The sequence below is a fragment of the Mycetomoellerius zeteki genome, unplaced genomic scaffold (genome assembly GCF_001594055.1).
Source record: "Mycetomoellerius zeteki isolate Tzet28-1 unplaced genomic scaffold, Tzet1.0 scaffold73, whole genome shotgun sequence".
NCBI classification, from domain to species: domain Eukaryota; kingdom Metazoa; phylum Arthropoda; class Insecta; order Hymenoptera; family Formicidae; genus Mycetomoellerius; species Mycetomoellerius zeteki.
In genome coordinates, this window is record NW_017257753.1 from 2,122,999 (window position 1) to 2,148,588 (window position 25,590).

The window sequence follows — 25,590 nt, forward strand, 5'->3', positions numbered from 1 at the left end:
TTACCGGCCGGTCTTCGTGATGATCATCTCCGTGCCGAGGTCGTTGAACTTGTCCCAGAGATCCTTGGTCTCGAGGTGGCACTCGACGTCACGCAGTTCGTCGGAGTTGCAGCTGGTCCTCAGACGTTGCCTCCTCTCGTCCGTGTTGCTGCTACTTTCCGCGCTGCTTCTTCGCGAGGGCGTGCCGGCCTCGGCAGCGTCTTCGGCCATCACTTCGTGGACTGGCCCGTCGTCGACGCTGCTGCACTCCTCTACATCGACGTCCACCTCCTCATCTTCTTCATTCGCGGACTTCTCGGTACTCTCGCTCTCGCCCTCACAATTCTCAGTCTCCTCATCGCCCAAAAGGGCTTCTTCCGTCACTACGGTCGCTGTCGCGACGATGTTCACTGGTGACTGTTGAACACCTGCTGTAAAAGATTCTCCACTTATCAAATTTGAACGTATTATCAATATATAATATAAAAAGTACAGTTAGAAAAGATATTAATTTAACCAAGGAATAGTCATCTGGATTCTGGAATAATTTTTATACCCCAATAGCAAGAAAATGAAGCTCGATCGTAATAATGTTTTTATTTCTTATTTTTTTAAAAAAGTAAATCTATAAATATGCATAATGATCTCAAATATATTAATAAATTATAGAAGAATCAATAATATACAATATGTAATTAATAACAGTGCCTTTAATTGGGATATAAAAACACCACCCCAGGTGATAATTTATATAAAAAAATTAAAAGATTATATTCTCGTGTTAATAATATTATTTATTCATCGAAATGTAACTTGCAAGCAATTTTAATTTTCATCCTAATTGTAATATTGATAATAAGTCGTCTGTCTTTAAAATAAAAATAGTTTTGTAGCTCTGCAAGAATAAATTACATGTAAGTAAATTGTCTGTAAGGACTTCCGTGATTATTAGTACATAAATAATACATTTATAAGGCAATATATAAGATAAGTCGTCTCTATAGAACTGTCTCTGATTAAAACTTTCGTCCAGCCAATGATTCCAGCAAGATTATGGCTATCGATCGAAGTTTATTAGGTTGAGATTTATCGCGAAGTAACGGCGTCAACGACCATCGCGTAAGACGCGGAAAGGAAATCCCCGAAGCAGGCGCGCGATTATCGCGAACCGCGTCGATTTAAATGAGCAAGATGAGTGCGGACGATATCGGAGGGCTCGCCGCCTGTTTAATTAATCGACTGGGCCCCACATCTGCCACAAGGTGGTGGCCGGCGCCTAATTAAACCGTCAGATTTTCAAGAAAGCCGATCCGCCGCCGTGCCGGTGTGTACACAATGTTAATTGCGCCGGGTCCGCGATATCGATCTGTTAATTTGTACTATTCCGCGCGAACAATGCGTCTTCCGGGCGTGCGTTTATCTCAAATTGGATCCGCCGGCCGCGTTGTTCGCGAGTGCGTTCACGCACGTGCGGTGATACGCGGGAAAATTTATCGACGCGGTTGCCGTCGACGAGAAGCGGGTCGCCGACATTGCCGTGGCTCTTCTGTTCCGCATAAACTGCCTGTCCACACGGAAAAGACTATTACGATCCGTGTTCTTATTTCCATTTAGCGCCATGTTACCGTTAGATACGGCTGTCCGATATGGAGAATTTATTCGCTTAATGTGAAAATCGCGTATCGGTAGGAGGGTTGAGGAGAATCCGACAGCGTATTTAATACTGAACCCGAGAGCCTTACTCATCTAGTATCAAGATAGCGTTCAATGTTAACGGGAAACAAGACGCAATAAATATTTCTAAAATATTTTAAGATAATATTTTTAAGAGGGGGAAAGGAGGATAATTATCCATGATACAGGTATACTCATTTATGTTTATGAAGATGGTTGTTCGATAAAAACGGTCGAATACCCGAGTCTCTTTCGTTTCCTGGGGAGAGCGACTTCGTGGGCTAACGACTTAATGAGTCACCGGGTGTGCTTCTTCCCGCTTCGCTGAAACGAAGAGGCAAGTTTCTACTTTTCGATCACAAATAATCGAACAGCTTCTGCCTGAGAAAGTATACATCACACAGCTTGCCATGTCAGAAAACACGGCGATGATCGCCCATTGATCATAGACGCTAATTCGATGCGTCGCTTCCCATTTTTTTCTGACTTCTGGTCACACACCATCACACACCACGCTGATTCGACGTTCTCTTACTCGCTCAAACCGGTTACGCTAAATTTTTGACAATAATGGTGACAACAACGACGATGACGACGACACGCATTCGATGGCGATTCCTTTCGCTTTTTCGTACGTCGCGTTGCGCGCGAACTTATTGCAGCAATTTGCATTCTGTTTAGGCGAAACCAGTTGTTTTTTTACCGGGCTTTATCGCCGGTTGCCAGATTTCTTAATGGTCTTGAGACAATCTTTTTTCGCTACTTAAAATTCATAGAAAGCTATATATTTGACAGAAAGCTTTATATCTGTCATCTTAATTCCGAAATATGAGAACCGTTTGTGGACTTCGATTTTCAAGATAACTCTTGGCAGCCAGACGAGCAAAAATGTGGAAATTTTAAAGAGAAACGAAATTAGTGAAAAAATTCAATTTTAAAAGAACTTTTAACGTTTGATATTTCCGTTAACAATTAATCGTATTTAATCATGAAACGGAGAAAGCACTTTTAACAATAGAATATGATTATATATTTTCTATTTATATGTATTTTCTATTTATATATATTCTATTTATATATTTCTACATTTTTCTATTATTAAATTAAACTATTTAAAAAAAAGAATGAAAAGGGAAAATAAATTGATGGATTTACATATTGCAATAAAAATCACATCTTAAAAAATATAATAACTTTGAAACTAATATAGGTAATCAACTGTTTTAAATTTTTAATTGTTATAAATTTGCAGACCGCATTTTGATCGTGTTGCTAGTTTCTTATAAAGCATAGAATATTCCAACAACATTGTAGCAATATTGGAATGTTACTACAATATGAGTATTATTAAAACGTTGCAAGATATTATTAAAACGTTACAGATCATTATAGAATGATCTATATATATAGGTTTAATATATCAAACTTTTTTTATAATATGAGTTAGGGCCGGTTGTTCCAGCTTCAGATAAACTTATGTGATAATTTATTGGATAAACAGAAGACTAAAAGAATAAGACATTGAGCTGAAGTTTACCGAAAGGTGGAACAACCTAACTTTAATTTTTTTTTAATGATTAACAAGCAAATGAACAGATCACTAAGTTCGCGCGTGCGGAGATATTTGCAGATGTATATGAGTCGAATGTGCGAATTTCGGGAAATTGGAACGCAAGAACGATGCGAACTGCTGGGTAGCGCCAGGAGGCGAAGCGCGCCTTGAACGCGCACAGTAGTTACGCGCATCGCGTGCGGCTCGCGCGTTGCGTGTGCGCACATCTGCGTGCATGCACGCACTCACGCATTCACGCACACATACGGCCGGCTAATAATAATGCGCTGTGGAGGCCACGTTCGTAGTTCGCGTCGCGGCACGCGTGTCACGTCGCTCGCGAGTTACATGTAGATACGCGCGAACGAGCGAATACGTACGCAGCATATACACGCATCTGTGCGCTTCTTTTTAATTTTTTTTTTCTCACGAGGTTTCGAAATCGCTCGATTTTCTCATTGAGCCATCGCCGCGTTGCCGAGAACTGTCCGGTTCTGGGGAAGAACTTCTTGCGCGTGAAACAGCCGGTGGACGCGCGCTCGATAGGGGAAAAAAAGAGCCCGGTGCGTTAAAATTAACACCTCGACACGCGCGTCTCGCGTGAGCCGCGACTGCGTCGTCGTCGGCCTTCCGCGACGTCACGCACGATGAAATTGCCCGGACGTGCATCTTGCCCCGACGTTGCTCGTTAATTTGCGAACAATCGGCTTTCCGGCTGAAAATCTATTTATTCCAGCAACGACACGTTTTCCTCTCGTTCTTCCGAGAAAGAGATACATAAACATATAAACAGATAGAAGAGTAAAATAAATACTGTGTGAAACAGCAGTAGCACATTATAATAACTCATTAAAAAATTTCCTGAGAAAACGTATATACGATATTCGACAAAATTATTAAAAATTTGTTAGAATTATATATAGTGAATGCAAAAAGTATATTTAGAGATTTTTAGTAAAAAGCTTTATTTATAGAAAATAAACGTTAATTTGCAATTTTATACAATGAGTTCTATATCCTAATATAAATAAAAGATTTTCGCAAAAATAATCATATTCATGATTTTAGAGAAGCTAAATTTCTCGACTGTACAAATATTTTTTGTACATCCAAATAATACAATTTTTCATCATTTTTACTTATTATTAAGATGTGCTTTAATTATTACACATCTTTTTAGATAAAACAATTTTAAAAAATATACAACCTATTTTATTCTTAATAAATTGCTAATTAACGTTTACTTTCTAAAAATAAAGTTTTTTTAAAAAATATCTTTCCAAATACTTTTTGCATTTATTCTAAATATACCCGTCATCTTCAAGCACATTGATACTTTAGTAATGTGTGTCTTTGGATGAAATATTGTGTAAGCTTCCCGTAACCAAAAAAAACTCTAGTAGCAGAAGTTCGGGTAGCCTCGGACGGCGAGCATCCCCGGACACTCGAATTTTTCAACAAATTTCTGAGCCAAAAATAAAAACAAAGCATCACGTTGAAACTCGTTGTAGATATGTAGTTTCGACATGATACTTTGTTTTTGTTTTCGGCTCAGAAATTCGCTGAAAAATTCGAGTGTCCGAGGATGCTCGCCGTCCGAAGCTACCCGAACTTCCTTACATACAGCGCAAATTAATACAGTTTATTTCAATTAAATTTATACAAATTCGATTTATTCAACTTATTGTTAGTAAGAAAGGCAAACTAAATATTTCAAGCCAATCTCTAAACTATTGAACACACACTCTGTGTCTCTCTCTCTCTTTCTCTCGCACGATTATATCTCTCGCTGTATCTACTTATTTTTCGCTATCGGCTCTTTTTCCAAATTGGTTAAGTTTATTCTAAACTCGACAATCAGTTCGCGCATATCAGTTATTCCTCGTTGCTTAGATCTGTAACTTTTTTGTTTCGCTATATAAATTCTTAGAATGTAGGTCAAAGAAACAGGTAAATATGTTGTATTGGTCTTTATTTCTTTGCTTTATTCGTAAAACAGTTTCAATTTTTACAAATGACCTGTTCCGCTTTCTCTTAGGCTCCTTCATTTTTCAAACATTAACAAGAATAAATGGCAACTTCAGATGCGATTTCGGAGTCACATGAGGCGCACAGCGTGTCGTATATGAAAAACAGACACGGGTCCGATGGTGAATTTAAAGTGTGCCGTAATCGGCACACGAACTCATAAAGCGACACCACAGGCCAGAATGAATGCTCGACCGGAAGCTTTGCGGGCAAATATACAGAAGGAGTTGTAGGGAGAGAAAGAAAGAGAGAGAGGAATAGTTTCGCACAATGTGTATGCGCGCGCGCGTGCGAGAAGGTGGTCCCATGTTTCATGTGATCTTTTAAGACCAGAAGAAATATGACCGAGCTACTGACGTAAGCTTCCTTTTGCTGAGACCGACGGCCGACCACCCAGAATCCTGTCACCACCAGGGCCCCGAAGGACGTCCTCGCCCGAGAGGATGGGCACAAACGCAATCCAGCGAACGATCGTCTTACCGGAATCGTCATTTTATTCTGAACGGAAAAAGAGGAATTAACACCTCCGTCGCAGGTACGAGGATCAACCTACAATTCCGCGCGGGAAAGATAACTCCGGGAAGGATATATCGGCTCATTCAGAATCAAGTGATCTCTGTGAATCAGGTGGACCTCATGTAGCTACTTCGGGCGAGTCGAGTTGCTCTAATTTCGGTGACTTTCGGAGTCGCGATCAATTTAATGAACCATCTATGTATTTATGTGCACTGATACTCGTTTCTATCAGTATAGATTAACTTTACTCTCGATTCAGCTTATTCTTCATCTTTTTTTAATTTTTTCTTAGAACTAGAAAAAGATGTTAGTTAAATCAAAATTAAAATTAAACTACACTGGTATAGAAAAAAAGCATAAAAACGATTTTATTAAAACATCTAAAAATTTAGCTTATATAGATATAAATCTGAAAATAATGGGATTATCAAAATAATTGTGTAGGATGCTCAAGTATAATAAACACTGCTGCAAAAAGTTTTGACATTCTATATATATATATATAGCAATAAATTTGAACATTCTATCGTACATAATTATTTTGATGGTCTAATCCGACAAAATTATTTAACATCTGTAGCTAGCTAAATTTTTTAATGCTTTAGCAAAAAATGTTTTTTCTATGTGTGCATAGTTGGAACTAGCTGTCACGATTTGCGGATTATCGCTGTTCGCGGTGAAAACAATTTTCAAATTATATGGTGCGTAACGTGTGATACTACGAGATTACGCTACGGAAAATTGTGATAATTATAGTTCAAATAACTACAGCAAATGTTTTTCTCGCTCGATACCGATATGATCCGGTGGCGAAGTGTGATGACTCTTAATTAGGGTGCTTTTAAAGAAATAATCGACGCGCGTCAACGGAAATGGACGCAAAAAATGACAGCGCGTGTGTAAAACGTCGGCATTCACCCGGTTTCGCAACGAAGCGTCAACACGGCGCCATTACCGTCGATGGATTAGAGAGAAGTGCGCGTTAAAAAATAAATTGCATTTCATTTAAATCGCGAGACACGCCGCTGCTTGATCACGCGATAGCGACTCCGTCTCGCGGGCTAATTACATCGCTATAATCCGTCCGGAGATGGAGTTTAGACCGAGTATATGTGGCGTTCCTCTGTCGGGATTGGATTAGTTTTAAGAGATTCCACATGACAATTAAATTACGCCCGAGCTATTCTTGGATGGAGCCGGGGTTATTTTCGCGTCGCGTTATTTTCACATCAAGTTCACTCGATTTTCCGCTAACCCAGAGTGCATCTCATATACATACACCTCTTGCAATATCAATTATCGTACGAAGTACACCGACTGCCGTATGAAGTTTGAGAAGATCGCAAATTGAGTTTCGTTAGTTTAATATAAAATCCGTCTCTTTCTGTCTCGTATGAATTCTATCGGTATTTAATTATGCATAACATAAATGAGGTATTTAAAAAGAGAGTTGTCTTTAAATATATTTAAATAATTATTGACACAAATACAAGCGAAGAAGGTCATATTTGATTGGCGTCTAACTTATTATTGTTTAAATAATTATGATTAAAGTCACACGATATATATAAAGTGCGGCAATTTATCCACCATTTGGCTTGAAAATGACATTCAAAATTCAGTACAATTATCAGGATAGAATAATTGTACTAAGCACTATCCGCCATTTTGGTTCAAGAAATTAAAATTGCGATATTTTATCCATTTACAGTGACTTTCATCTTTCGCCAACAATTGTGGTCTTTAAAGGCAGTATCGATATTTTTATTGTAAATTTGATAAATAAATTTAAATAAATGTAAGAAATAAGTAAAGTAAATAATCCGACTTCTATGACAGTAAAAACTTGTACTTGTTAAAGCTTTGACAAGTATATCAGAATTTTTTTAGATTTTTACACTCTAAAAAACATCGGTATGAATTTAATACCTTTAGTGTGGATTTAACATCCATGCGTTATCTATATAATTCTCACTGTGTCGGTGTTATTAACACCAACATGTGGTGTGGATTAAAAAAAAAACACTTCTGGTGTTTATATCAACACTGTAATATAAATTTAAAACCTATGATGTTAAATCCACATCATATTGGTGTCAATATTAATACAATGAGAATTATATAGGCACCGCTATTTTTATAGTAATATATATAATACGGAATATTTGCTCTATTTCTTGAAGATTCCTATTCCTTACGGAGGAATTAAAATTCATGTTGCTGGCGAAGGGTTAATTATGATATTTAACCTCGCAGTGCATTCATATTTCGTCAAAATCCTCGCGGTACAGCTTGGTGATCGCTCACGTTCGAGTGGCGCTGTTACGTAAAAGCAATTTTGTTCGTCGGATACGCGAACAGGCGTGAGGTTAACTTTTATCAGAGACCGTGCGAATTTACGTAATTCCTTAATCCGAGTGCCCTTCTCCCGTGCACGGCGCGGTCGCGCTTACAGGGCAGGAGAGGGTTTAAACCGGTTTGTAACGGATCCGCTAATTTCGCACATGCGAGGGTCTTCGCAGTGCAAGAAGGACGAGAGCGAGTCCGATTTCGCTAGTTGGGAAATTAGACGAGGAAGTGCGGGGATGTAGGTATATCCCACACTCGATCGCGGTACACGCGAACCGGTTTCAGATCTCGCACCACGTAGGAAGCCGCGATCTCTCGAAAATAACGAAAAAGGACGCGACGATCCGCGACGAGGGGAGAGAGAAGAACAGGAAAGGATTAAAAAAAGGAAAGACGAAGAAGAGGAAGGAAAAGGGGCTCGCTCAGGCATCATAATCGACTCAAATCTGGGTTAAGCCGATGATCGTTGTAATCGCGGCGACCGCGACTTTTTGCGTTACTCTCGGACGTGAAATAATGGATTCGCCAGAGACAATGATTACGATCTCTCGCGGGGCGATATCGCGGATCCTATGAATCTCTAATTGCAGCTGGTATTTAATGCCCGCCCACTACTTCGGATAGCGAAAGCGGACCCTGTGAGCGCAGGCGACGATTAAGAATCCTCCGGATTGCCGACGGCGAGTGTAATGGCGTCGTTAAGTGCGCTAATGTGATTACTGGCTGAAAGGCGGCGGACAAGTCTCTACCAGGCGACAAAAACACGCCACAGCGGTTTACGTTCGAGCGAGCGGCGCAAAAATGCAGGTCGCGTAGAAAAACGTGGAAAGGTCTTCTTTTTCGTCCGCATCTCTTCTTATCATTGCATCTTCGAGTTCGAATTACTTGCAAATAGCGCGAGATTATCAATCGAAAAAAGCGCTGTTATGAACAGCTACAAAAAGAAACGTGTATTTTTTATCCCAACTTCTTTTTTATTCTAAACCCATCGCGCGCATCGATTATTTCTTATCGCTCGGGTTCGTAAGTTTTTCTCTTGTTATATTATATATATATATTGTGAAATGTACACAGGGCTAGCGTAATTTTCTAATAATTTGTACTCACGTAACTCTCGCGAATGCTAGAAATGGAAAAAACAAGGTAAATTATAAACATTTTTCAGAAACGCTGAAAAGAAAATGAAGTGATAACGCGCACCACTCGTGCTATCTCCATTTAAATACGTTAACACGTTTCTTATCTCGTAATTTCATAATTACACCACGCCGCATCGATCGTTATACACATCGAGCGCAAACATGAGGGAATACACACGCGACAATAATTTCACAATGCTGATATAGGTACGGAGTACACGTGGTAACGATGTGCCCCGTAATGGCGAATGACGAATACCTATGGCTGGCCGCATTACTTGATTTTTTTATATAATATATACACGTGTCTCCTAATAATTTGTATTCACTTAACTCGCGATCGTTATTACACATCGGCAATCATAAATTGTTTTTTACAACGATTGTCTCGCAATAGGTAGTGTTTAGGAATTTTTTTATAATTAAACACACCTTTAATTTTTTTTCATCACCGAGAAAAAGTTCTCGCTCTCCCGACATATGAATTTTTTTTTAAGAAATTATGTGTAGTTGGTACTTTGGAATTTCTGATATTTTTTAGAAGACAGAATGATACGCAGTTTTTGTGGAAACTTTTAGACTAGTTTTTTCGTAATGTATGGTATATTTGGCGTTTTCGTTTTTTTCAACATTCTAAATAATCAGTTCTAGAACTGAAAATAACGTAGATACAGTTAAAAGTTTTATTTGGCTCTCTAAAGAATTCTTTTACCTCCCTTTGATACATTTCTATGGGTATTTTGTAAGAAAATAGACTTTCGACACACTTTGTCTAAGAATTTAGAACTTCTATGATTTTTAAATACTCACGTTAATAAGAAACACAGAAAAGCCTCGACAGGCTCAGTCTTAAATTTAAAAACACGTGATTATTCTAATTCCAGTGTATATTTACAATAAACACGAATCACGATCAATTTTTTAATATAATTCCGTCTATCACTCTCTGAAAGTACAAAGAGATATCACAATTCTTCTCAAATACAATGCAATTTCACAAAATTTCCTACCCGCACAATTTTATCGTACTTAAACCGAATACTCTCGTCAACGTTATGATTCCGACTGCCATTCACAGTTCGCTAATTTGTTTGTTTACTTGTCCTAAGGTGTAAAAACAGAAAACATAATAAGACCGCTTTTCGCTTCGTCAGTTCAAATCTAAGCATCTCTCTCCATACTACATGTATACAATATATTATACGTTTTCGTCTAGAACCAATAAATACACATAAAGGATATTTCTGTTTTTAAGTATTTAAAAATCTAGCTAGATACAGATCTGAAAAAGATTTTACTTGGATTAAAGTAATTATATAGAATGCACTTGAGTATTGCTGACAATGTTGTAAAAAGTTTTAATATTCTAGTAATCAATTTGAGCATCCTACATAATTATTTTGATAGTCCATGCAAAATTATTTTCAGATTTGCATCTAGCTAAATTTTAGATACTTCAATAAGATCATTTCCGTGTCACATCAAGATACGTATCAAGATAGATATTTACTATATCAAGATAGGTGAAAGTAGAGCATTGAGAATCATATATCGGTCATAGAATAAGTTGATAAATCATATCGATTGTAAAATAACGCAAATTCTTTTAGTCCAATGTTGCAAGTAGCGAATTAATAAGGACAGGAAGAATGAGTCGGCAGAATTCGAGTATTAAAATAAAGGCAAACATTTGAAGATAGCTTATAAAATATAAGCTTTAAACTGTGTGTGCAAACTCCGATTTCCGATACCAGAGTTTGAATCTACAAATTTTTTTATGTACTTCTAATCATACGAAAGTAATGGAAACTTATATTCAATTTACTATCATGGCATTATATTTGCAAATAATTATCAAATCATCCTAAAAAATAAGAACCTTACAGACATAAGATTACGATTTCTATTTCATTTTCGTATATTTTTAAGCAATGCAACAAAGCGATCGCGCGACACCGAATAATTAAACATTACTATTATATATTTTCATATAGTTTGCCCATCGATATTTGCATATCTTAACTCTCATTGCTTTTACGTTTTTTTGATCCTATATTTCTATTTATTTATACTTTTATTATATTTTATTGTTATATTTTAACGATGTCATAATCTTATTAATACTATGTATTTCAATCAACTTTTGCACGAAAAAAACGTTATTATTAAATCTAATTTTACTAATTCTTAAACGAAATTACAGGCAGATGAAATTTTCGACTAAATTTGTAACAAGATGATCTTAATCTGAAAAACGACAAAGCGCTGTTTGCGTAACACATTTCCTGGCTACGAATCTCTGTGCCCAATTTGCATCGAGTTTCTTTCGTCGCCGAAAAGCACCATAAATCTGCAAAGGGGACTCGAGAATCCGATTTCGCTAGATCACCATCTGCTTAACGTGTCTAGCGGACGCTCGTTAATTCTGGTGTGAACAGGTAAAATTTACGCACGATTTGTTGGCAGCGATTTCGTTGGTAGCGGCCGTGGCCCGACGTTCCTGTTGCATGAACGCAACTGATGCTATTTCGGACGCTAATTATCGCACAGTTTGCCAAACGACGCTTTTTTCTTCCGTTATCGTACGCTTGGCGAATCGCGTATTCCTAATTAACGGAATAGAGCGATCAACACTAGACCGAACTAGCGAAAAACTGAACTAGTCTGTGTCGTATCTTATTATACGATCGCAGTTATAATGAACTCTTTTTTCGAATTCAAGTATCTTTCGAAAAATAATTATTTGATATTATTATTAAAGAATTTAAAAAATTTCAAAACGAGGAAATTAAGAAAAAAAAACTTCAGGACTATAAAAAAATTCAAGATTATATAATATATTCGAGAGAAATTTTGATTTAATTTACTGATAAAAATTTTATTAGAAAAATTTCTTCTGATAACGTTTGTCTTATTCCTAATAAATAATATCTAATTATATACCAGTTGTGTTTGTGAAAATATTTGTAGATGCATTATTGGAGATAACGGTAATTATGGACTTGAATATGTGCGCATGTTTTGCTAATAGTTAGACTAATAGCTTAAATGTTGAAGTTAACAGATGCGAATATGTAATAGCCCGTTCACCTCCGACGAATCGCATGCCGTCGGATAGAAAAGCGCGTCGTAATGTGGAGGACAGAGCGGAAGGCGCCATACATATACTCTAACACCAACAAGCTCTAAATAAGCTCGTTAGATCGTAAACTCAGTTACCCCCAAGATGAACCCGTAACTTAACCTCTTGCAACCCGAAAAGACTTTTATTGCAGCGCTAACAAGTGCGAGATGATTTGATTCGTTAAATCAAATTTTCTGTGGTGACATATGTTAAAGTACGTGTCATTTCTTTAAATAGGCATACAATTACAATACTAGAATTAAATTATTAAGAATAATGATAATTTTTAACGGAATAGATAAAATATAAGATAAATAAAGCAAAAAAGAGAGATAAAAAAGAAGAAAATTTGAAAAAAGATAATCTAGACTTCATACAAATAGCAACACTTTTTGAATAATTTCATATTTAACTCGTTTTTTAAACTAATTGCATGTATTTCTTGAACTTCTTCTTAATATTATATAATAAAAATAAAGCACACAACAAATTTTATTTTAACAAAATATAAAAAATTTCTGTGCTATTCTTTTCTGCTATCTTTAACTTTTTTTGCGTGGAATTTTTCAAAAGATTGTTAGCTAGTTCTAAAATTGCCATTAAATCTTTAAAATCAATCGTAAATGAAAATGCTGACTCAGTATGAAGATCACAACAGTGAAGTACCCAATGAAAATGAAGATGAACGAATTTTCTTGAGCACATTTTCGTTCTCGACTATACAGAATTAGGACCTGTCTTCATGACGAACTACATTACAGTGTGTTACGACATCGTGAAGATACGATTAAATTGTTTTACGACGATGTTGCAAAGTGCATTCCACCGTTTACGACCATCGCTCCCGGCAGCGACGCACGGAACAAGCCGCGTTCGCGTTTATCACTTCAACGTCTGACATTTCCATCAGCTTCGCTTCTTCTTCGCGTCCGCGTTCCGTTTGCGATAGTTTATTTCTCACACTTTCCATTGTCGCACCGTACACCACGGAAATGTCAAATGTATAAATGTCTTAGATCAAAGAAAGTAATCGGCTTCGAAACCAACGACTCCATTTTGAATCGAAGAATTTGTTCACGAAAATTCATAAAATTTCGATGAATAACAAACGAGTGTTGTCTCTGTTGAAGCGGTTCAATGTCTACAAACGATTGAAGATTTCCTGTTTGTCAATGTTCTTATCTTATCATTTGCCTGAAATTATGTTAGCCTTCATTTTATCAATAAAAAATTGATTTTTGTGGGATTAACATTATTCAAGTATCGATAAGTAATGGAATAATCCTAATAATTAATCAAGGTACTCCGAAATGCGACTGTCGCTTCTGCTTTTCAAAAGTTCTTTCTATTTGCCATCAAAGTAAAATGGTAAAACTTCATCTTTTTATAAAAGATCGTCGTGCTTTGTGAATTCGATTGAAAATAGATCAATATGTACTCGATTTTATGGACTCCATCATTATTTTCATAAATGATATGTAAAAATGTCTATGGTGCCTAGTTGTATGTACTTTGGGATATACCATTTATTTTTTTAGTAATATAATTATTTTTAATGTTGACCGTGCTCAGTTAAAAAGCATATAATTGAGCAGCAAACATTAAAAAATATTGTTATTGTTAAAAAAATAATTAGTTTTTCCAACCGATACATCATAGACCTCTAAAGGATGTCCTAAAAATGTTCAAACGATGTCCCTATATCCTCTGAACGTCCTAAGGACATTTCCAGGATATCTCTGATATAAAGTGTAGGAAGGTATCACAGTTCCTATACAGGTATCACAGTCTCTCCTAATATACATATAAAGATTATATGGAGGTACTTTGATAATCAAAGATGAATATTTTTTAAGAAGTTAGTGATTTCTATATCATCATATATTTCATAAAAAATGGACTTACAGTGATCCAACGTCGACTCAGCAACAAATCCGGCTGGGCATTCTAGGCTGGTATTAGCGGTAGTAGCAGCGTTGCCGATACCCTGCAGGTGGTAATGCCCGAAGGACGGACCCCTGGGCGCCATGATGGCCGCGATGCTGAAGTCCGTCGCTTTTCCCCTCTCCCCCTTTGTAGGCATCCCTCCTCGCGCGGCGACGACACTTACTCGTACGCGTTCAGTCTCTCGTTACTCCGATCTTCTTGCTCCGATCGATCCGTCCTTTCTCCCTGTCTCTAATGTCCTCTCAATGGTTTATCTCACCGTTTATATCGCGAGGTCCTCTCTTCTTTAAGGAAAGTCGAGAGAACCACCACCCTCACATGCGACAAGGCATATTAAATTCTCTCGTTGTCCTTTCCTCTCCTCTTTGTCCTCTTTGTGTCACCAGGCGTTCCTTCGTATCGACATGATGGCTCACGGCAACGAGAGAGGCGCCTCCACCTCTCCCCTTGAAACAATCGCGAGAAAGCGGTATCCAGTTATTACGGAGGACTTTCCGGTAGCTCGCGAATCACTGTCCACCCTGGATTACGAAACGCTACGTCGTCACGACGGGTTGATCGTCGCTGTCGATTGCTGTCGCCTGGATGTTACGAGGAACGTAACAACGCACAGCGCGTCTGCGCTGCTCGACTTCCCGGACTCCACTGCCTCTCCGTACCTCCCACGCGCACCGACTGCCCCACCATGGCTACAGTGGAAGCACGGCGGTTTCGCGCAGCGTGACACCAGGAGAAGAGCTTTGCGCGCGCAGTATCGACCGGCTTCATAGGCGGGGCTTGGTGGTTGGCAGGAACGCTTAACCATTTGGGCTTCTCTTTCTCTTTACCTCCGTCGAACCGTCGACCCAACTGCAAGGTCACGTGACTCGACGAAGGCGGCGCGTGAGGGAGAGGCGCTTCTCCTCACTCGCCACACCCTGTAAACCGGCAACAACAACCACCACCACCACCGTCAAACCTGACACCGACTTCCCCACCAGCGACGACGACGACGACGTGGGTATCTCGGAGTGGCGTGGCAGCGACACGGTGGCCGCGCAACGACGAAAGAGAGATCGATCGACCTCTCGCGTCGGATGGCCGGCGTTCGTATATGTATCTACGTATGTACCTCCGCCGCATTCGCAGTGGCGTAGAACGAGACTGCGAGGGGCAAGAATTACAGGAGTATAAGAATGATTCCTGTCTGTTGATTAACGCAAACACCTAAACCACTGCGCATAGTTTATAGATGCTGTCTAATTAGACGATTTACCCTGTCGGAGTAAGACAAAGATGGGGAGACTCGACTTGATGATCCGTTGTAACGTTGTTGTACAAGTTAAACGAGTGCTTCAACGTTATTTTGTCGAGCATGATAATTGGACCTATTCTTTGTCTTTACTCTGAGCTGCATCAAAATTTTCTTTCTCGCTTTTCATTAAGCTTAAAATATCTCAAGTACAATAGAATACATCAGCATAAACCTTCAAAGAACGTTTTTAGAAATATTTATCCCTCGGATAATATGATTGAGTAGAAAATCATCATGGTGTCAAAATGATTCCAAAATGATAACTAAAAGTCACTTTTCGATTAGTCATGATATGATTCACTTCAATATTATTTTAATATAATATGACTTGTTTTGCTTGGGACATATATATTTTATTTTAACACGAATAAAATTTTAGCGTACAAGTATATACTAGTTCAGCCACAAAGAACAGATCTAATAACATTCACGTATGATAAGAGCGGATATATAAAAGTTTGAGGAAAATTAAGACTTTCGATAACTACAGTTCAAGCAATACATACGGTTGTACGCCTCTGACGGAGGTGTTCTCGCGTTGATTTTCCCAGAGAAGAGCAGCGATAGCATGAGGAGAATTTATTTAAGCCGAAAACCAGGGATGCGATGGGATACGCCAGCACGTAATACTAAAAGCTTTCGCGAGCGCTTCTGGAAAACGAGGAGGGTTGTTTGTGCCAGGAATAATCATGAGGACCTGCCGGATGGTATAACCGTCGACAGTGTACAATCCGTTTACGCCGTACGTTGTAATTTGCGACGAAAAAGATCGTATCTTTGGAGAGTTACTTAGACCGCGGTAATACGCGTGTCTATTCCATAGTTTTTCCGTTTGACGCTAACTCACCTATTCCATCGTTACGCCAAGATTGCGCCGACCTTTCCATCATCTGTATAACATGATTGATAATGCCCTCATCACGATTTCCGTTTTCTGGAGTGTTACGAGACCTTGTTCCTTTACTGTACAAAGTATAATATATTTATTCATGTGCCATTAAGCTATCCTTTACATTAGAAATATGTTTATTTACACTAGAATTACCAACGATTAACATATGTCTATTGTTAAATATAAAATGTTAATTTCAACTTGAAGATTAGTGATTTTTTGAGACATGCAAAAATGTTACTATAAAATTACCATTTTATTTTCAACAGTGAAAATATACTATACTATACTAATATATTAAAAAATGTTTTTAAATAGGAAAAGTAGAAAAACAAAAAAGAGAATCATGGAAAATCTTATAAAATACACTTTATAAAATTCATAAAAAATTAGAAACCAGTTGTTTTGATACATTGTATTCTACATTTATTTAGATTGTATTCTACACGGAGAGAATTTTTTCTTAGAGTTTATCCTGAAAATATGATAGTCGTGAGACAACACTGTATTTTGAAGAATTTTTTAATGTAAATCTCTCTCATTCATTAATAAAACTACAATAAAGTATAAAATAAGTTCGACTAATTTTTCTGAAGTGGTAAAAATCTTTAAAATATTGTATTGTACCACAACTACCATATTTTCAGGGGGTAAATTAAAAAAAAAAAATTTTCTCCATGTATTGTTAACTCAACAATATATTAGGTGCGTTTTTTTATTCAAAGAATGTTCTGAATCAGTACATACTGACGCAACAAATTATATTTGTTTCATTTTAACTTACTGCATCAGTATACACTAGGTCAGAACATTCTTCAAAAAAGATCAGACCTACTGACCTAAGTTACTATAAATTGTATAATGGTTATTTTCCTTTTAGGAAACACAATCGACGTAAGACACTCTATCTTTATTATTGAATGCCAAAAAGGATAGAGCTTATATCGATTGTGTCTCTTGAAAAGAAAGTAGTCTTACGAAGTAAAATTATTGGTGCTTTTCATTTAGTGACATAAGTCGACATAAACATCGTCCTATTTTTAGTATTCAATGAATAACAAAGACAGAACGATACTAGTGTCGAATATGGAAAGCATCCTATATAAAAGTAGGTTATTCCCTTAAAAAGTATCTGCAATTTAATTTTAAAAAATTTTAATTAAAAATCTCCATACTTACTGTAATAACATCCATTAAACATCATGTTGACATTTGTAGATGCTAAAAGTTGACGAACGCGCCACTAACAACACCATCGACGTTTCGCTACGTCAGAAGTTGATGTCTTCGCCCCAGTGTTTCACGTACATTTTTACTCAAAGCACGTACCGCGGATATTCGAGAACGGTAAAACGAGGTCGAATTCCGCGACCATTATCGTCAAAAGCGCGATGAGACGGAGTGATGGTGGAGAGATGAAAAGTAGATAGACGTTACGGCGAGCGGTAATAAAACCGTCGATGACGCGATTGGGACCGTTGGAGGTTGCGTCTGCGTCTGAGGTGCATCTCGATCGATCAAACGCTACAAAGTGGCTCTCGAAGAAACAATTTCGATTGCGACCCGGTCGGCGGGTACGTCCGCGGATCGGCGACAGGACCGGCGAGACATTCGGTGAAGCGGAGAGGGAAGGGGAGATTTACGGTGTCTGTTTAGGCACTTAGGCGCTTTACTTTTAGCCCCCTTTATTATACTAATTTCTCGGGCATGTCAAAATACCTATCGCGTATATACCCAGCCTTCCGAATTCTATTCGACACGCCGGGTGCCTTCTGGGTAGTTGAGCACATAAAGGATCCCTAAAAGCATAAAATATGAAGCAGGCACTCGCCCTCAGTCTTTCTTTCTTCCTTTATCATTCGGGTCGTTTTCAGGTAGCCGGATAGAGAGCCTAACTCACGCGCAAGTCGTCAAGTCGTCTCTCCTGTGAACCGCAGGAACAAGCCAGTTCTCCGGAACAATCCCCTCCATCCCTCTTGCTTCTTCTCCGCCACCCTGCAGCACTTTTCATAGTGCTCTTTGAAGCGGTTGCTAAGACGTGTCACCGTCGTCTTTCACAGTTGTCACCCGTGGCGAAGTCTGCTATTTAACCGACTACTGTATCCACTTAACTGCGCGTTCGAAAGTCGTGTGGATTTACTTGAAGCGCGCTGTTAATCGGATATTACGACCATGCGGTTACAATATGGATTCAGGGAGATCCTTTCGTAGATTATCGTGAATAGATTTCATCATGCGTGAACATCGAATGTAAACATAATGCACAATCCTCCAAAACTCAAATAACATCACTATATATTTTTTTAGGTATCGTAATAAATTACATTAATATTGTCAATGAAAGATAGTAATGAGATATTGATTTAATCCTGCGAAGCTGATGATAAGTCTATTGGACCCATTCAATTATAAATTTTTTCATAAAAAATGTCAAACAATTCAATTTCCTTCATGTTATTATATTGTGCAAAATTGGATTATTTTTATTAAAATGTACTTAGCATTCTTTTTTTATATGCTACATTATTTTGATTTCGTTAAAATTAATTAGTGCTTTTTTATTAACGTAAATAAAATGGCTCTTATAGACAGAATTAATAATCTTGTTACAGATTTTGACGTTAACTCCAAAGGGTTAAAATAGTGTAGCGAGTTGTATTAATAACGCGATATAGTATAACAGCGATAGCTTATTAGCAAGATTTTATTTTTCTTGCGCTTCCTAGCTAGAAGATAACGATTCGTATTGATGTTTGCAGTCTCGATCAAACTTATAAAATTTCCTTTCTCCCGACAAATAATTTTCCACTGGTGGTGAGTCGCTTCTACGCTGGTTGTTGCTCGCGGCAACCGGCTGGGACGGCGGCGGCAACAGCAGCAGCTCGGATGCAAATTGCATCTCGACGGTTCGCGGGTGGGAAAAATAAACGAGAAATAAAACGAGCATGCTCCGGCAGGGAGAGAGGAAGCAAGCGAAACCTACCAGAGCGAGGTTGCTCGATGACGGGGTCGGGGGATGTGAGAGGGGAGTGTATCATGGTGGAATGGCGCGGCGGAGGGCGGACGAGCACGTTGGCCGAAGCTGAACGCGGAGAGCCGGTAGGACCGCGACAGGGTGCGAGTCGCGTGGAGGAAGGGACCGTGGGGTACGCGGGGATCATTCATCATCCGAGGAGAAGAGAGGCCTGCGCGAACGCACCACCGTACCATACTACACGGCCGATGGTGGTGGAAGGTTGCGGCGTTGGAGGAGGTGGCAGGCCACCCACGCGGAACGATCGGGTTCGGTGGCGATCCTGAAGCTGAATACACGGACACCAGCGAGACTGATCTTATCGTGGTTTCTCTACGGCTGGCGCCGTGACCAGGTGATCGGCGTGTTACGCGACGTTAGGCATTGTTATAAAATATTTATAACAATTTTCGTGTTATCATAAAAGCCATACGTGAAGTCGTAACTCAGAACGATAATTGAGACTCTACGTTGGCTACATTCACCAGCTGAATCCGATGCAAGAGCTGAAAAAATATTAATAACCGATATGTTCGTATGACTAAAGTATATTACGGTAAAATATTAACATATAACTGATGCTGAAGATATGACGAGAAAATTATGTACATACACAGTTCGTGTCTCGAATGTTCGAAAATAATGTGCTATTAAAATTAAGTCTCAACATTGAAGTTTTCTTAATGCCGAGCAATAAAGAGACATTATCAGTCGCGCTTAAATCAGTTCTATTCACAGTTGGGCCTCTTCCCTTTCGAAACGACCGCATGTCAGAAACCAGTCGAGCAGAGTTACAAACTCCAAGTTCTCGTGGCACGAGCTTCTCTTTCGAGTGCTTTCCAGAGAGAGTAAACACACGATTCCTCTCTAGTTAGATTACCCCCGCTCAGCCTCGGGCGATCCTAATAATAACGACGAAATTGGTCATTTGCGGCGATAACGAGGAGACGATCGAGGAGACAGTCGAGGAAAGACGCTGAGTATCCTGTTCCGAGTGTCGTTCGGAACAAAAAAAAGGAAAAAAGATGACGAGAATGAACGGAAACGAGGAGGGTAGAAAAGGGACGACACACACCGGCGACTCGTAGAAAGACATGGGCTTCCGACGACTCGAGGACCGCTAAGAGGACTCGATTTTGCTCGAGTGTCACGGCGCCAGCAGCCCTTTCCAAAGAAAGTCTTCGAAAAGTAAAACATAACGCCGTGTAAAATGAGAACTCGTGTACATAATTCTTGGGGGAATGTATCTCCCGTGAGAAAATTGTGCCACTAGAAAAAATAAACTCGGAGGCACTTTGCTTAATTTCTGAAAAAATATTGGTTTTACGATTGTATTACTGTAACTATAATTTATTCTGATTAGGACATAAAAATTATATGCTAATTAAATGTTAATTGAATCACTGGAATCTATATTACTGAGAAAAATTTCTGGTTGAGAATGAATCAGAAGATCATATTAACTAGAATTCTGGTTTCATCTCAACCAGAATTATAATAGATTTAATCAGAAAATTCTGATTGTCTATTTTCAATTAGAATTTCAAGTAAATATCTAGTGTGCATTGTTTCCATTTTTGAAACTCGATTTAAGTCGATTCGATAACGCATAATTTAAAATATTAAATATCATGCTACTCAAACGTATCATTTTAAAGAAAGATTTTAAATACTTTTTTGTAAATTTTCTCTCTTTTTCTATCATTTTTTATAGAAATCCTCTACATTGTGAGGGAACTTTCTTTCAGAAAAAAAGCCGATAATTACGCCTAAGATCCATTTTCCTCGAGCGCACTTTTTTCTACAGGTCGCAGTGTAGGCGAAGGAAGGAAAAACGACTGTACATACAAAAGAAACAAATGCAAAGATGGAGAGAAAGGAGAAAGTATGAAGAAGGAGAAAGTAAATGAGGAGAAGAAAGAGATGGGACAGAAGAGGCGTATAAGAACACGTGTAGGGGCAGAAACCGGGCTATATATCCCATGAATAACCCATAGTAGGGCGCATACAGAATACTTGCTTTCGTGTATATCCGCAACCATAATCATACTGAGAAATGGTAGAACTATGCACACTCGTTTGATGCTCGCCTCGCATTGACGCCTTAATGAACAATATGGAAACCAGCGGGACGTACGCACTGCCATAACTCGACCTAGATGACTAAGGTCCGGTTGCACCAACGTTACTTTGACTTTAAGCGAGACTTAAAATTCTCTCTGTCTCGTTTTATAGTCGAAAAGAGACAGGAACAAACACAGTTTTAAGCCTCGCTTAAAATTAAAATAACGATGGTGCAACCGGGGCCTAAGAGACGTTCGTCACGCAGGAACGGAAATGACTCAAAGATACCTGGGGAAACGTTGGAAAGACGACACCTCCTCCGTCGTGACTGACAGTATTCGTGAATTAATGAATCTTGATGATCAAACCTCGCCGCGGTTTTTTTTTTGTTATTCCGATGTAATGAAATCCAAATATAAGATAAAAAGCTGAGACAAACTAATATTATGACGCGACAAATTAAGGGGGATGATGCAACAAATACCTACATAAAATAAGATCGCGCTTTTTTGTTCGTGTTTAAATTACTCGGAATCACAAGTAAGATTTTTGGCTGAACTTCCGAAAACATCCCACGCCATGAACGAATGCAGAAATACTCGAAATGAATGTCAAATGAATTTTCTTTTTTAATTCCCCCGATTTTATTTCTTCCGTTTCAGAAGTGAGCTTCCTTTGAACTAAAGTCGTTCGACTGGAAAGGGTTAAATACCTGCCTAAGTTTGCGGTGGACCGCATCGTATACTACAGCACATCTACCTACCTGCTGGCGTTGTTGCTGATACATAAGCGCAACACGCTGGTAGGTATATCGCTTTAGGCCCACTCGAAATCGTTTACCTGTCACGGCGCGCGATCGCGCACCGAACCCAGTGTATTAAACGTCACACAATGCTTCCAAGCTTCTAGTGCGCGTATGAATCCAAACGTTAATGAGTAACGCAGAATATGCAAGAAATAGATATCACGATAATAGTGCGATTATTTAATCGGTTCATTTATTTGTATACTTGTTATTGACTGATTAATTTTGTCGATATTATTCTTTATATTAGACGGTGTATAAACACTTTGTATTTGTTAAAATCAATCCTTGTTACAATTTTTAACATTTTTTTGCGTATCAATTCAACATAATATGATGGTATTATTTAAATATTTTGTGTTAAATTAATATTCAACATTTCTTCGTGATAAAATAACACAATTTATAAGTGACGATTTAAAGTGACAAAGTAATATAATAATGTATTTTAAATTCTGAGATAAATGATTCTAAAGTAAATTCTAAGACAAAACGTGTTAATTCAACATATTATAAATGTTTATTTTACTGAAATATACTTTCACAATTTATTAAAAAAATTGTTTTAGTATTATATTTTTTGTTAATTTTTTTACATTTAATATTTGTGTTACTTTCTAATATTCATCTTGTATTAAATTAACACAAAAATTCCAGAGAACTGTTCGGGATATACAAAATGTATTAAATCTAACACAAATTTTCCAACTGATAAAGTATACACCAACTTGCATGGAACACACATCTAACAATATTACAAAATACCTCAAATAGCATTAGGTTAATTAAATAGCATTATCAACTACAATATAAATTCGAGGATGTTCAAAAATAAAAACAAGAGGTAAAAGTTGTTAGTAGGAACGTTCGAAGTCCGTCAGAAATAATATCCAAAATAGAATACTTCTTAATTTGTCCGAAATATTTTTATCCATACAGTATTCTTATCATCTTTCTAGATTCTGCCTAGAACGAATCTCTGCACGCAATAAGAGTGGATTAAAATTCCACGACAATGTCGAAAATGGTATCGTTGCTATTATTGTCTTCATCATAGAGCTCGCACCAAATTGGCAAAAATTGAACGACGAGAATCTCGGAAATAGCGACGCTAAATTTTTCACGCATCGCATATTTATGCTAGTCAAAGATAAAATCTCGCATCGCGATAGACTCGCTCATTTTCACTGTCTCTCTCGACATGTAGACTAATGAAAATCAACAACAGTACGAGAGTCAATCAACATCGTGTCTTGATTTGTTTAACCGGAGAAAAAATACATCAAAATGCAAATGATAAAAAATAACAATAATAATAATGTTACCGTAATAAGTCAATTTGATGAGAAACAGAAAAGAGCAGAGAAAGAGAGAGAGAGAGAGAGAGAGAGAGAGAGAAACAAAAATACAAAAGAGGATTAAATATGTAAAATGTAGAAATTAAAATATTAACTTGTACGTGAAATTTTGGAAGAAAACGAGGAAAACGAATAAGATAGAATTTATTACACACACATCCGAGGACATCCATCGGCACGAAACATTTTCCAGCGAAATATTTTGGATTAGAAGAATAAATCGTAAAAGAATAAAATTTCAGAGAATGGTAGAAGCAATGATAAATTCGCCTTTTTATTGAAAAGATAGAAAGAGAAAGAGAGAGAGCAAAACGCGCTAAGCGTATAGATACCACCGGATCGACGGAAATCTTTTCAATGGGCACAAAGCCTACGGTCACGTGGGTGAGCCTCACGGGAGGATGGAATTCCAGGAGGACCGGCGTTACAACGTGTTTCACACTTCGGGTTTCACCCGCCCACGCCCAAACAAATATATAATGCGACATTAGAATAACAAATGGCGGCTGAGGCGTCCACGCCTGAGAGCCACGGGGTGCCGTAGATGCACATCTAACATAAATACTAATACGGACATAAATAAGTGCATGCTTATACCGCGCCTCCTTCGTTGCCCGAAGAAAAATTCTGCGTAGAGCAGTCTCTGGGGGAACGCGATAAAGAGGAAACACGGAGGAAAAGTTGTGAGAAGTTGTCTCGCATTCGGATAGGATTAAATTCTAAAGCACCATAAAAACCCACTTCTGAAAGAAATTCCAGGAATGCTTAAAAATGCTTAAACTTGAATATACAAATCAGATTGTACAGATTTTCTTTTCTTTTCTTGATTAACATTTGAATAGTAATCATTATACAAGCTGAATAATTGCTGACTTGATAATCAACCGAGATCATTTAGCTTAATAAAAAAAATCGTAATCGGACTTAATATAAGCCGCGAAAAAATGTTTTAAATAATTGCTCAGATATTCCAATAATTCAAGTAATTATTCCATCATAAAATTGGCTGCTAACTTCATAGGAATTTGCTCACATTTAAGTAGCAAATATTCATATCTTTCTTTGCTTCTTTATAAGAGATTTTATTTCATACCTTTTATATATCAAACGTCAAACAATTCCTCCAGACGTGGCGAATAAAGCTCGACTGTCTTTTTTCGTCCCGCTTAAATAATATACTAATAAAATGCATTGTGTATTCCAGGATGTCAAATTTAGGTGTCCCTGCTGAGAATGCTACTAATGCATGCCACCACAAGCGGATGATAAAACGCAACAACGACGGACAGAAGTCGCTGCGTAAAAAAATAACGCCAATCATTTTCCTCCCTTTGTCGTTCCATGGCATATCGCACTCAGCGACTTCCCTTCCATTCCTGCCAACCCTTCGCCATTGCTATCCTGTGGGATGTAGTTACACGATGCCAAATGGCCGCCCGGGGACTCTAATCGAAATTAGTTTTTTAATTGAGGGGACTTATTTAGTCGTTAAGTCCTGGAAAGGGCGAGAGGAGTTGCGGGAGAGGGGAGGAACGCAGGACGATGCGAACGAGCACTTCGACTTTTCTCCTCCAGTCATTTTCCTTCAATCTGCTTTTTATTTAAACTGCCGCCTCCTTTTTACGAGCGGTATCTCGTAAAAAGCTGTGCTGTAATTATTGTGGTATCGTTATGACTGCTTGTCAGGAAACATCTGATAATTGCATAATTATCAAATTCCTTACGTTTGTAAGATATAAACTAATAGGTATATGAATGAAGCAAAGCTGCGGAGCGAAAAATAATATTGAATATCACATTGCAAGTATGAAAATTTTTAGACATTTGTCTTATTATTTTTAATACTATTAATGAGT

General features: G+C 38.0%; 1 protein-coding gene across 1 annotated transcript in view; it reads right to left on the reverse strand.

Annotated features, from left to right (window-relative positions):
• LOC108729441 (T-box transcription factor TBX20) overlaps window positions 1-14,883 on the reverse strand; it is a 69,521-nt gene extending 54,638 nt beyond the window's left edge. Inside the window, exons 1-2 of the mRNA XM_018458566.1 lie at window positions 14,267-14,883; window positions 5-410 (exon numbers count right to left, since the gene is read on the reverse strand). Of these exons, the coding sequence (XP_018314068.1) occupies window positions 5-410; window positions 14,267-14,444 (584 nt within the window). The 5' untranslated portion in view covers window positions 14,445-14,883. The remainder of the gene's footprint in view (window positions 1-4; window positions 411-14,266) is intronic.
• Between the last annotated feature and the right edge of the window lie 10,707 nt (window positions 14,884-25,590).